Source organism: Trichoplax adhaerens, genomic scaffold, assembly GCF_000150275.1.
Source record: "Trichoplax adhaerens TRIADscaffold_28 genomic scaffold, whole genome shotgun sequence".
Lineage (NCBI taxonomy): Eukaryota > Metazoa > Placozoa > Uniplacotomia > Trichoplacea > Trichoplacidae > Trichoplax > Trichoplax adhaerens.
Window position 1 is genome coordinate 943 of NW_002060969.1, and position 14,699 is coordinate 15,641.

The following is a 14,699-nucleotide window of genomic DNA, read 5'->3' on the forward strand; positions in this document are numbered from 1 at the left end:
ATCTTGAATAAACTTTCCGCAGAACAAAATTTAAATGATCTAATAAAGTGAGACACTTACCGTAAAACTCCAGTCATGAACAGAGCAGATGAACTACAGTATATAATAACACTATTTCGAACTTTCTAAGCGATGCCAGACTTTAATTTCAGAATTACTACTTTACTACGGTGTAAAAGTATAAAACAGTGTAACCTTTAGCTAGTAACCCTAACCGAACCCTATTGCACGTTTATGTTTAAAAACAATCGAGTATTACCATATAAATGAGCTCGGTATGTACAAATTTTGCGGTAGCACAGTACAGTAACGTGACAACGTAAATGAGAATATGAGATGTACCGTACATACAGTACCATACTTACATTTCTTTTACCAGCTATGGTGCTGGAATTAAAATAACGCTGCCAACCTTGAAATTGTTGTGGAGGGCCTGCTTCCGACATAGCACGATATAATAATGATGTCCCAACTCTAAAAAAAATCTTCTAACGTTTGTAAAGTTCTGCACTGCCGTTTGCTGTTAGTGCAGTATAGTTTCGAACCTGTACAGTACCGTAATTTCAGTTGACCTTAAATAGAAGTGCGATTGAGGTTGAGGAATCTGGTTTGCTGTACAGTACAGTACTGTACTGTATTAGTTAATTAAACAACACTAGATGCACTGTACAGTACAGTACAGTACTCTAGTGTACGGTGCCTAATACTGTACACCGTATCATCATCACACGTGCGATGACTCAACTTCACTAACTCAAGCAGTCTTTGCTACGGTACAGTAGTAACACGGTACTAACACCAACCCGCCTAAGTTAGTTAGCATCCGCACTTATGTACTGTAGTACAGTACAGTAAGCTTTACCGCCATGGACTACTAGAGTCTTCTTCTAGCAGCCTATGGTACAGTACAGTAGTAAGTATACTATGTTTCTTTCCATGATAAACCTGGAGGTTCAACATTTTATTTTTTTTTATTAACACTAGTACAAACTCCCGTCGCTTTGCTGACGGTTTACGATAATGTTACTCTAGGCTTCCCCTGAAACCAACCAAAGTGACTCTTAAGATCATTGTAAGCCTCACCTACATCAGTTTAAGTTCTAAACGAAGCAATTTAAAAGTCATACGTACAGTAAACAGGGCCTACTCATGAAAAAATTTATACTTCTCTCCCAAAATCCCCCTGCCAGCCAATATTGAAAGATATTGAACGCATATGATATGAAATGATACATACTGTACAGTACTGTACACTGTACAGTGTACAGTACAGTATGTTACGTACTATACAATGTACGAATGTACAGTACGTCACGTGAAAACGGATGGCCGGACACCCATCTGAAAATGATGGTATATTACTTTATTAAACAACTGTATATATGTCGCGGTCTGTCAATACTACAATAATAAAATTACTTAATAATACTAAATACTGCAATAAAAAGTAATAAAAACATAAAGAGCCAATTGCTATATACTGCACAGTAGTATACGACACACTGCTGCAGCATCTAGTAAAAACTTTTGGTGTACTACTGAATACTAGACACTAATGCAAGAGTATGGCCAAAGAAGTGATTGCCAAGCAGTTAGCAATATCATCTCCAATAACCGCCATTCATTTCTTGCAATCATCTCATTTACTGGCCGGTACATTATTATATATACAGTATATGCAAAATGATAACATGCACTATGTTTCATACGTACACTCTGTAACATACTCATGGATAATTTGTTATGTAAAGTAAAAACTTCTAATATTTTAACTGCAAATAGGAGATACAGTTCGTACTTATCCTATGTGCTGTGTGCTTGCATCATTTATAATAACACAAGCACATTTTAAGTGGATATGTGTGTTTTACATGCAGTTGTCGCATCAAGCTTTAAATTTAGGTATACACGTACGTATATGCAAGATATTTTAATCTTAATCGTTATAAATTTGCGCAATTTAATTTAGGTGAAGGAGAATACTTACATCTTTTCGATGTTTTAACTGGTTGTAAGCAGAACACATCAAAAGTATTGCATGGTTGTAATATCCATGGAATACGATCAGGTTAACCATACGCGTATACATGATAGCATAGAATCGGTGTAATTAGCAAACACTAAAAAGTAAAATAATAAATGGCTAAGAATCGATACTGTGCTGTTGTGGATTTGTCGCTTACATTACTATAACTCTATGATTTCCTGCTGGCATAAATCGATCCATTACGTCTTGTCAGAGTACTATTTTAAAATATTTTCATTAATGTAATACCGTTTACTGCAATGAAGACGTACAAAGTATGAAAATGCGATCTTTGAGTTAATTACATCTTTTCACGTTAAAATAATTAAAGTAATCCGATGTTGACATACAGTTTCGGATAAGTACAGTACAATAGGTACGGTACGTCCGTAGAGCTCACTATTAGGCAATACTGCAGCTCGGCAGATTAGTTTAAAAAGATGTAATATTGTAGTTGTCGGCGAACTCCAATGATGATTGCTTGGGCATGGGTAAGAAATGTTTTGACGACTATTTTGTATATTTAAAATCAGCTTTTTCTAATAACGATTATGTCGTGGCAATATTTGGTGAAAAATGCCTCCGAATCATCAACGTTATTGGAAGTAGTGATCGTTATTTGTTTGAGTAAGTTCAAGTATCTATCCTGTGTGGCTACTAAACTATACCGCTTATTTATCTTATCCTGTATATTGAAATATGTGTAAAATGTGTGAATACCGAATTACCCTTAGCATGTAGATATCGCCCTTCATCTTATACGGCGTAAAATGTAAATGTATGTCAGTAGACGAGTGCATGTGATTATACTTTTCCATTATTATTATTTTGACACTTAATATTCAAGCGGCTATCAACTTCCAGTAAATAAGGACGTTGCCAATTGCATGATTACACCAATCACTAGTAATTCCTCACTACTCTGAAAAGCGTTTACGCTGTTTTTTTTGCATTTTTACTTTCTAGCCATCTAAAGGTCTTTAGTCAGTCAATAATGTTTCGGTATGTACTATACCTTTACCGTATTAACATCGCAACGATAATTCCATCATGATTAAGCGTTTCCTTCGCCCAAATTTGTATCCTCAATTGTAATTTACCCTAATTCCGTAGTTAGAAACGATCATGACTGTAACTTATTTGTATGACCCAGAATGGACACTTTGACCTCGGTATTCAATGTGAAATCTTGGATATGGGATGCTGCATGGATTTATGATAACAATAAAGACATCAGAACGAAGGTATGACAACAAGAATAATAATTATCTGCTCCTATGCAATGCAATTTTGCTAGTAATCATAATTCCAAATTGTAAATCGTGATTGAAAATTATCGCTGAATTAAATTTGAGATAACTTCATGTGCTACCTTATACGCTACTTTCAGGAGCCTATCCTCCTAGCTCTTGTGACTGGGTTAAATGCCGTTGTTATAGTAGAATGGAAAACCCTAAATGTACGTTACGTCGTGCAATGCAACCAGCAGTGTATGTTGTATCAGACTTTGGTGATTTATTACTTTATGAAATAGTACAAAGTTTCCACCACAGTTATTACTAAATTATCTTCCTTAATCGATCATGTAAATAAAGATATTCTGCCAGCTTCGTCAAACATAACTGTACTTTGCTCGAGCTAGCGCTGGGAAGTGGTACAGTTTATAATCAGATTTTATTATGGCGAGCCTTTTCTTCCAAGGAATCATTACAAGAAAAGAAACAAGTAGCAGAAGTTTCCATAAAGCTGATAGGACATGAGGTAATATTCTACTGCAGCTGTAATAAACCTTTAATCAATTACTTAATATATCCATATAAGAGTATGAATTATGTCACCATTTTAAGCACACTATATGAGCAGTGTAATTTCCAAATTAATTCACTTGTAGGGTGCTATTTTCTCAATTACTTTCGCTAATGAAAATTATCTCTGCTCTGCGTCCGATGATCGAAGTATACGATTGTGGCAAGTAAATGAAGATTGGATTTCAGATCCCAGAAAAGAAAGAAAGCCAGTAATATTATCTCCGTTAAAGACCTTCTATGGTCATAAGGCACGAGTTTGGGATGCGTACCTACTGTCTGATTATGTCATAAGTATTGGAGAGGTATTCAGAAATTTCTGATCCGTATAGATCACGACGAATTTTAAATTTGTCTCCTCTTGTTTTCATACAATTTGAATCTTCATGTCAGGATGCCTCTTGTATACTTTGGGACCTGGAAGGCAACATGATCTATTCGTTTAATGGACATATAGTACGTTTATTTGAGTATTACAATCTTTGATTTAGATATATAAACGTAGAGTCTTACAAAATATTATTTACGTCCTTATCAATTCAGGGAAAAAATATTTGGAGTATGGCAATTTCTCCTGATGGATCTCTTGCGGTAGATACAATTGATCTTTTAAGAATCGATGAGATTTCTGATGCTCTTATTTTTTATCTAATGGCATGACAGGCTACTGGTGGTGGAGATGCATCAATACGTCTCTGGCCTATTCTTAATTTTCATCCGCTTGGTAAATCTTCATTTTGGTTTCGTAATCAAAAATTTTAAGCCACAAGCTTTACTTGTCAACAAATTTACACTAGTGTTCCAATTCTCTTTTCAAAGTTGTCAATCAAACAATTACTTTGCCCGTTAATCTCGACGAAAGTGTTAAAACTGAATCTAAGGTAAAACTAATCGTATGTAAGTGTAGTTATTTAATCATATAGTACGGTATACATTGACAGCTTATCAAAGAATTGTTGAAAGGATTTTCCAAGATCGCTTGCTTTGTGGAATGCAACTTCAATACTGCTAATGACAGATAAGGGGTGAATATATAATCTTAAAATTTGACTTACTACATCATCACAATATTTGACACATTTGATCTTATTAGAGTTTTCGTATACATATCTGTCTGTTAGTTACTTGTATCAGTATTCTTGGGAGGTACAGCAACAAAATCCTGTAAGGAACGTCTGGAAATTATTATTTAAAAATATAAATTATGCATCGTATAGCATAATTTCCGTAAATAGACCACACAGGTTGATTGCGATTGGTAACCTTAGCGGAAGCATTTACATATCTTCGATTGGTATGATTAACGCATTAATCAGTTATTAAATTTGTAATAATTATAACTAGATACTGTTACTTTGTACGTCTGGTGACGGTAACGTCTTTAGGTTCTAACAGCAAAGCAGTCGAATTAGAAAATTACTTTTCCGGTAAAGTTTTAAGTCTGGTTTGGGCAATCGGTTACACTGACCACGAATCTGTTAACTTAATTGCTACAGGTCCAGAAGGAGTTATGGTATTATAAGTTTCATGCATTAGTTTTCTTAATTAATAAAAGTATTGAGACCGAGCATAATAACATGGTTATACGTATAATTTTTTAGGTTTGGTTTACAATTGTTAGCACGAAAGATGGATTGAAGACTTACCTTATGAAGAGCATGAATTTGCCTAATTGTAAGCATCGCTGGGTAACCTGTGCACAAATCATCAGCATTTCTAGTGTTAATGATTTAAGTCTTGGTAGTACGAGTAGCAACCGTACAAAGCGGAAGACATGTTTTATCATCTGTGGGGACAGACATGGAACTGTTCATGTATACGATGGAAATGATACTGATACTAGCGAAGTTCATCATAACATTAAGGAGGTATGATGTCATAAGATTCTGTCTTTGCTAATGGTCATAGTATGTTGTTAGTTTAATAATTATACATGCATCACTGATACTTTGCTAAATAGTGGACGAGTGATTTTATTTCATAATACCTACAATTATCAACTTGAATTCCTGATGATATCAGTTATCAAGAATTTAACTTGTTTTATAACCACTGTGGTTATTGCTGCTTTCTTTTCACTATAGGGTATTCTTCCGATTAATTCATTCCGAAATTTGCATGGAGACAACGGTGTTACGTCGATATGTAGTTCTAGAAATCATGTTTTTACTTGTGGTAGAAACGGAATGTATTGCAAGTTTCTAAAAACAGAACGTGGTATTGAGCTAATTGAAAAACTTAAGGTAAATGACTACCGCTTGTATTGCTGTATTTTAATGATACACTTTTGGCTAGCTTTTTAGAAACTTAGCTAGATTTTTGAAAGTTTTATTCGTTATGTAACTAGGTTCCGTTTAAAGGGTTGACTTGGATAGAACGTTTAATTACAATCAGTAATGGCAACTTAATAATAATCGCGTTTCGTTCGAGCAATCTTGTTATTTGGCATGTGGAAAGAAATGAAGTTATTTTTCAAATGGAATGTGGAGGAGGGCATCGTGGCTGGGATATTTGCCTAATCGAAGAAGTCCGCTTTAATTGATAAATATTTTAATATTCGATATTTGCCTTTAAAAGTCTTAACATAGTACGTACTCAAAATATTGATTTTCCGTTTTATCGGTTCTGAAAGGATGGGGGTGTAAGAGGTACCTTCGCTTATATTAAAGCAACAAAAGCCTGTATTTGCAACTTCACTTTGACAAAACCTACTTGTAAAGTAATTTTAAAGGTACTATGCTAATACGGTAGTAAAATCCTTGAGTTTACTGAAGATATTCAAGAAAATTATACGAAATTATCCCGCCTATTTGTAATTAGGAATCACTTCATGGCAGAGAAATTACGGATATTTATCTTTTGGATTGGCGGCGAAAACCTCTTGGAGCTAGTAAGAGATCTGTACAGTATTGTATTTAATTCTTTTATGTAGAATAAGAATCACATTTTTATATTCATCGTATTTTTAAGTTTGCATTCGTAATAATCTATGTCACTAAAAAATCATGAACTCATGTTTGTGGAATAAAGCAACATCGCAACATTCAGGGATAACGGTCACTAGTAGCGAAGATACAAATATGACTATTACAGCGCGTATCCAGTGAAGTTACTAAATACCGAAGTATTTACAACAGTTTACTGTTTAGCGTTCTTCAGTAGACAGTTTACTTTTAGAGTGTTCAAAATTAAATTATTAGATAATTCTGAAAGAGTTATATGCTATCGGATATGCCTTAACATCAATAAAGTTACTGGAAATGAGGGATTTCTAAGAAGATTGAAAGTATGCCGAGACCATATTTCGAGTATTCGAGCAATCGTGGGCTCACGCCTGCAAAGTAATCTTGATGGTTCTGAGCGAGGCCGGATTATCATTTTATTTACTGCTGGTGGACGAATGCTTCTAAAGGCCTGGAAGGTAACTCTGCCAGCTTGTGGCGATGGTGACGTTGCACTGAGTCAGAATTATAACGACTCCGATGTTACTCTTATTTCTGAATTATCACAAAATGAAATAAATTTCCGTAAAAAAGTTAAAACACAGCAAGATTCATCATTGGAAAGCCGTATCATGGCTCTTGCATCTTTTTGTATTGATCAAACCATTTATAGCAAGTTTACTGACGAAAGCATATACTTCGTTGCTGCCGCTTGCTCTGACGGATTAATTAGGTACCGCTGCATATTTTAAAGATAACAATAATTGTTGATATTTACGTTCTTAACTTTTTTTATCGATGTACTGCATTTCAGACTATACGGGTTTTATGCAATCAAGAAAAAATTTAAGTTTATTGGGCAATTGAGTTATCATCAGCATTGCATTCTTAGTATTGATTACTTCATCTATAGCTCAGATGCAAACCGTTATTCTATCCCCTTTTTACTTAGTGGTGCGACTGATGGCAAAATTGCTATTTGGCAAGTCGACACTGCATTATTGGACCAGTTTTCCTTATCACAAGAAGAAGTCTTGCTTGATCCTAAATGTAGTTAGGAAATTTGACGCTATTACTTGCTAAAATTATATAATAATCGTAAAGTCTTCTGAGATGAAACGGGTCTATGTTATTAAGATTATTTTATGATGTGTGCGTGTATTTCTCAGTGAACTAATACTGAATTTCTGTAGATAAACCTGACGTCCTGAAAGCCCATGCCTGTGGTGTTAATAAAATCAATGCGATGCGAGATCCTGGTAAGAAATTACACTTGTGTTGATTAATTATCATGTGATTATAAAAATTTTTGTCAGAGTGCAATTGGAGTTATTTTACAAGAAGTCTGGAATGAAAACGATCTTAAGTCATGTCCATCAATTTTGTTCTAATATGACAATACAAGTAATAACGAATAGGTATCAGATAACTAGCGCAGGAGACGACACAAAAATCTTTCTGTGCTGCATTATCATAAATGAGAGCGGTAATGGTTGCGTTACTGTCTTGAATTCTCAAATTATCGACTCTGCACATACTGCTTCAATAACCGGTTCGTCAAGTGATGTAAATTTAACCGTAATTAAATACTTTAAATTATTAAATGTCTAAAACTCCTTTTATTACAACGTAGGTATCCAGTTCTTGAGCCCTACATATATAGTTTCTGTATCAATTGATCAACGTTTAAAAATTTGGTATATCCCAACTGATGCCAAAGTAAAGAACTCTTCCTAGTTGTACTCATATTTAGAATATTTATTAGTAATTGTAATTAATCACTTATAACATATTGTAGTTTTGTTCAGTAAAGCGGATATTCTCCAGTTTTGTTAATGTTGCCGACGCTTCAAATCTACATGCTTGTCCAATCGGGTAAGAAACATTTAGCTTTTTTAGGTTATTAAAGCAAAAAAATTGAAAATTTCGCACGAATAGTCAATGCGAAACGATATTTCTGGTTATAAATTTCTTTTAGAGCAAATGCTTATTGAGAAATTGTTTCACTTAATTTTGTGACAGATGCAATGAATGGATAATAGGTATTTGCGGCACTGGTATAGAAATTTTTCACGTTACTATAAAGCCTGATGAACAGTGAAAAATTCTTGATTCCATGTTTTAATCCGAAGTTTATTCATAAACTCATCGGCGTTAAAATACATCAATAAACGGTCGATCAATTAGCGGAATAATTGATATTCCATCTCCCTTATTATTTTATACAGATATGCACATCACTATTAGCCGTATAGCTAGGGATTAAGATAGCGCAATCTATATAACACGTCCTATATTCATCAAGAAAAAACCTCAATCAAACAAAGGAACGATGAATTGGAAGTATTTCGGATTAAATTTCTATTATATAACTAATCATTCAACTTATATATATACGTAGCCTTTATTACCGACGACAGTTAAACGCAACTCGATACTAGATCGCTACCTCACATAGCAGATGTAATTATACAGCATTACCCATATTACGGTATCCATTGCGAAAATCCTGCATATTAATCAATTGCTAATACTACAGTATGTTGTGAATACGCGTATCAAGAATTTCGATCGATATTAATATGACTATACCATACTATATAAATTAGGTCTTAGGATCTTTACGTTAAAATAAATTTCAATTCCTCATGCTGCGTCTTTTCACTATGTTTTCCAAGATATACTTGGCAGAACATTCAGGGAAATTAGCCATGTCGTAATAATTCGGAGATGCTGTTACGAGCCTGTTAAGAATATAAAATCAACAAGCCTATAACAATCAAATGTATCATCATAACTGCACGTCATGTATACTGACCAATCTGGTTTCACTTCAGTGACCGTCCGGATATAATTTTTGGTGGTTAAAACAAATTCGTTATATATGACCCATTCTGGCTTATGAGACAAACATGTTGACGGATGTAAATGGACGACTTGATTGTCTTTAACTGTTAAATAATGACCTGCCCTTTCTAAATGTGCAGCCTAAATAGAATTAAGGTTTCATTGAAGTATCCAGTAAAGTATAAAGATACTTCACTTTAAAGTTACAGAGATCTACAGTAAATCCATACCTGCATAAAAAATCCTGCAACTAGAGCTTTCCGAATATTGAGGTAATAGTCTCTGCTATTAAAATCTGTGCTCTTTCTTGGTAAACTATGCTTGTCCATAATACCCGCTAATTGCTGACGTACATTGTCGGCCGATTTTAAGGACCTGCTTTGTAAAAAATTGTCGTAACACCATTGGGAATCTTCCTTATCTACTCAATACAAGAGCGTTACGAATACATGAGCAGCTTTTCAGAAAAAATCCACTGTTATATTGATAAAGTGTTAGCAAGTTGAGAAAATTCTTACTTTGCTTATATGCATGATATACATTTAAGAGAGTTAAATGATCACCATCAATATGACCAAATTTCGCTTTCGCTTCGTCTGCCGCTTTTTTTGCATCATTAGGTCGTAAAAATACTTGCGGAATAGAAAGCATAGATGTAATAGACAAGATTTCATTCGAACAATTATAACCGGTACTTGCGATAAGCATTTTAGCAAGCTGAGGATCTAAGGGAAATTCAGCCATTAGCGATCCAAGATCAGTTAAATCACCGTCATCGTTGAGAGCACCAAGGTAATTTAATAATTCTAATGCCCGCATTAGGGTTTCGGGAGCTATTTAGTGACAATTTATTGACATTTAAATTCCTTAAGATTCACCATCGTTGTTTAGAGGCTAACATATTGACTGATTAATTAATTTAGTTATACAAGTAAAATATCTAACCTGGTGGATCCATAAAATCGAAATGTACTAGATCGTCGATACCTAGTTTTTTTAAATGTAACACTACAGTTCCCAAGTTAGAGCGTAAAATTTCAGGATAAGTATTCTCTTGCATTTCTGTCTGGAAAGCCTTTTCGGTATACAATCGAAAACACTTCCCAGGCCGTGTACGACCTGCTCGGCCAGCTCTTTGCTGAGAGCTAGCTTTAGAAATAGGCGTAACCAACAGTGACTCCACTCTTATTCGAGGATTATAAACCTATTTTAAATAATTTATTTTATAATAATAATTACGTAAGCTCGATAAAACTCGAGAGAAGAACTTAGATGGTTGTAACTACTTTTTGTTTCGCAAAACCAGGATCTACGACAAACACCACTCCATCAATGGTTAACGACGTTTCCGCAATATTAGTTGAAATCACAATCTTGCGACCGATCCGTTCATTTCGAGATGGTGGTGCTGATTCAAAAATTCTCTGCTGCGCTGACGGCGGCAGAGTTGAATATAATGGAATGACTTTAACATCTCCAGCTTCATTTCCCAAATTTTGAACTTCCTGACGAATGCGTCGACAAGCATCTTCAATTTCCTTCCGTGAGCATGTTCAAAATGATATATAAGCAAATCATCAATGAAATAGTCAGGATTACAATATCTAGATGTTTGCATTAACAAATTAGAGACCTCCTGTCCAGTGAGAAAAAGTAGAATATCTCCCTCAACATCTTCGCAGCTATGAATTTGTATCACTGTACGGATTGCTGCTTCAAGGTAATCTCTTTCAGGTTCAGGGGTATAGAATATTTCAACTGGGTGTGTCCTACCAGGAATAGTCTTCATTGTAAGATGCAATCCAAACAAGATGTACACAGCATTAGTTACACAATTACAGGTATCACAACAAGAGACTCCGAAAGAGTGGTCATTACTGCGAGAAAATAGCAACGGTATCAAAATAGCTACCCTTACAAATTTCTATGCCGTAATAAGAGAAATACTACATACGATAAATTCTTACCAAAAGTGGTGCACCTTCAAAATAGTCCTGAAATTTTCCAGCGTCCAAGGTTGCGCTCATGATGACAATTTTTAAGTCTGATCTATTACTAACGATCTGAAATAGTAGTATCCGGATAAAATCTGAAGTTATTACGTTATTCTCGAAGCTAACTCGGTTGACACTACATTCATGCTATAACAATTCCTTCCTAGATAATTAATTTTTTCGCAAATATACGGCTAGTATAATATCTTCATAGAATAAGTGACAGGAAGCAGCGATGTGAAAAGTATTTGTGTAAATAAGCTGATCTAAAGCATCATTAACGTCCTTACCTACGGCTCTAGGGCATTAACGACTTTTAATATGTTTTATATATATAAAAGCATAGTCATAAATACAGAAATAATCTTTTAAGCTACATAATGAAGGTATAACCACCTCTTTCAGCAACCCCATCAAAATATCCGTAGCCAAAGTACGTTCGTGGGCTTCATCGAGTAAGATCACACTGTACCTTTCTAGTAGTGGATCGTTCATGGCCTCTCTCAATAGCATTCCATCTGTCATATATCTGTCAATAAAAAATGTTATAATGCTCATTTTCAATGAGAAATTGAAATAGGGTGATTCGGAGATAACTAACAGCGTTAGGATATTAATTTAAAAAATGTTAATGGCATTATATACTGCATGTGCTATCACAATCTTCGCATTGTTTTCTTACTTGAGGAGAGTGTTTGGACTTGTACAGTCTTCAAATCGAATGCTATAACCAACTTGTTGTCCAAGCGTAACGTCCATTTCCTCTGAGACACGCTGAGCAACACTCATCGCCGCAACACGTCGCGGTTGCGTGCACGCAACGCCTCGACGACCGCTTACTAACTCCACACACCATTGAGGAATCTACAGCACATGAAAATATAACAAGTATCCATGACAAAACATTACCATAATTGCTACATAATAAGAAGACGTCAAAAATACTCTAACAAGTGCAGAATATACCCAGTAATATACTTTTTATCTCAAGAAAGGTAGAACTATGTAATGTAGTAAGATATGTGATTAATTTGAGATAAGATAATGGGTTATATCACTGCTAATATCATGCTACTTACGTATGATCCACCCCATACATCCCTCTGTTTAAACTGTAATAGAGTACTAAATCATAATTTTCGAAGTTTACTGCATTACAGGAATATTTCAATCTATTCAATTCACTTAAATTTGTGCGAGTATAGCGTAATCTTCGAAGACTTGAGTTAAATTAAAAATAATACAGCATCGCGATATCTCCGTAACGTCATGTATTTACACAGAAATTTTAACTTTAGACCTTAGCTTTAAGTTGATACTATACCAAGTTGATGCGACCATTGTTATTAAAGTTAAAGTTATCAAATTCAGGGACTTTCCCCGAAAAATAGACAAAAGCCAAAACGGGGTCTACAGTACCGTACTGTATACTGTATACTTGTACAGTAGTTATAGTAAAGTAAACGACATTGCCGTACTGCACAGTGTACAGTATAGTCATGCGTATAGTAGTACTGTACTGCAAACTGTTTACCAGGCGAAAAGGCGCGCACCTGTGTCGTTTTGCCACTGCCAGTTTCACCAACCAGTACAGTCGCTTGGTTTTTTCGCAAGGTGGATAAGATTTTTTCTTTATATTCCCATACCGGCAATTTTGTTCTCTTCTTCAAGATATCGTAATATCTATCACTGTACGCCTGTTTATTATACGGATTAATGTTCGATCTATTTTCGCTATCCGGAGAATGAAATAAATAACAGTGTGACAATATCGTCGTTGTATTGTAACTACTTAGTTAAGTACTCGCACATTATGTACACTACTAAAAATGATAGTAAACCAATAATTTGCGACGGAGTTAATTTCTGTAACTATCAACTGACATACTGTACACTGTACAGTACACTAGAATTAATCGGATTCAGTCCATTTTGATTATGCTCTGCTGCACTGTATAGAGTATATTGTTGCTCATTATGGTCTAAAAAATTTCAGCTCTTTTTTAACATACATAACACTATAGCAGTATACATTGAATTATAGATTGAAGTTAAAAATAAACCATCTCTACCTTCCATACCTCCTAGCACCGTCCGTAACATTTCGTGATTGCCCATTAGATCTTAAAAGTTATTGTCAATATTTTAACAATTGGAAAAGTTTAGCCTGATTTTTTTCATCACGTGCAAAGAACTTTTTCTTTCATATTTAATCCATTGCAAAGATTATATCGTATGTCATGCATAGTATCTAACGCTAAGGTAATAAAAGAAGCTTTGTCTCATACCCAACGTCCAATCTTTTTTTTTTGGAATCAACCCGAGAAGACGGTTCCACATCAATTCGCCGTTTTTGATTTTCAGACATGGCTATTCCACTTATAGCTCAGGGAGCAATCACTATCGGTATCTGATGGGTATAATTTACGTTATAGTTACGGTTCACTGTACTGTACAGTACAGTACAATACCGTCTTACTTTACTGTACTGTACACTGTACAGTACGTACTGTACTGTATGTAAAAAAAGGTGTCCAATGTTATTTGTTCACAATACTGTGCACTACAGTACTGTACTGTACATTACTGTGAGCAGAAGGCTTTTCGCTGCAGCTTACAGTACGGTACAGTACAGTATATAACATTAAACATTATTATCAACAACGCTGAGTACTGTACTGTACAGTACAGTATTTCCACATTGCCTGTACTGTACAGTACAGTACTGGCTGCACTCGATACAGTAGTCTGTACTGTAATTATACTGTACAGTACAGTACTGTACTGTACTGTACAAACTGGAAAGAGAAGAGTGACAACGCTTTGTACAGTACTACAGTATGAGTACAGTACTCCTGTTCATGGTTGTACAGTATACAGTGCAGTACATGTACTGTACAGGTAAATTATTCGGTTTAGCGCTGCTCGCCATTTAGCAATACTGTACAGTACTGTATTCTCCGCATTGTCGATCTGCATGGACTCTTCCGTACTGTCGTGAAACTCCGCTAGCCAGTGTCCTTTATCGGGTTGAGTCCTGTCAGGAATTAAGGCATTATCATTGCATTTGTATGAATGCACATTA

At 35.0% G+C, this 14,699-nt stretch overlaps 2 protein-coding genes across 2 annotated transcripts; one reads left to right on the forward strand and one right to left on the reverse strand.

Moving 5' to 3' along the window:
* Window positions 1-2,513: 2,513 nt before the first annotated feature.
* TRIADDRAFT_61749 (uncharacterized protein) lies at window positions 2,514-8,874 on the forward strand (the record flags this gene model as incomplete). Its single annotated transcript, XM_002117688.1, has 21 exons — window positions 2,514-2,653; window positions 2,993-3,028; window positions 3,180-3,270; window positions 3,417-3,485; window positions 3,728-3,787; window positions 3,918-4,136; window positions 4,375-4,422; window positions 4,495-4,555; window positions 4,651-4,712; window positions 4,925-4,977; window positions 5,176-5,344; window positions 5,433-5,699; window positions 5,916-6,074; window positions 6,464-6,562; window positions 6,652-6,721; window positions 7,032-7,506; window positions 7,687-7,826; window positions 7,967-8,032; window positions 8,407-8,492; window positions 8,572-8,648; window positions 8,796-8,874. 21 exons carry the CDS (start codon window positions 2,514-2,516, stop codon window positions 8,872-8,874), a joined length of 2,526 nt encoding a protein of 841 aa, XP_002117724.1.
* Window positions 8,875-9,411: 537 nt separating this feature from the next.
* On the reverse strand, window positions 9,412-13,982 carry TRIADDRAFT_61750 (uncharacterized protein; the record flags this gene model as incomplete). The annotated part of the gene is made up of 13 exons (XM_002117727.1): window positions 9,412-9,517; window positions 9,592-9,761; window positions 9,851-10,041; window positions 10,139-10,453; window positions 10,566-10,824; window positions 10,907-11,158; window positions 11,588-11,683; window positions 12,011-12,143; window positions 12,297-12,478; window positions 12,694-12,726; window positions 13,168-13,348; window positions 13,696-13,737; window positions 13,903-13,982. The coding sequence occupies 13 exons, from the start codon at window positions 13,980-13,982 to the stop codon at window positions 9,412-9,414; spliced, it is 2,040 nt and encodes a 679-aa protein (XP_002117763.1).
* Window positions 13,983-14,699: the final 717 nt, after the last annotated feature.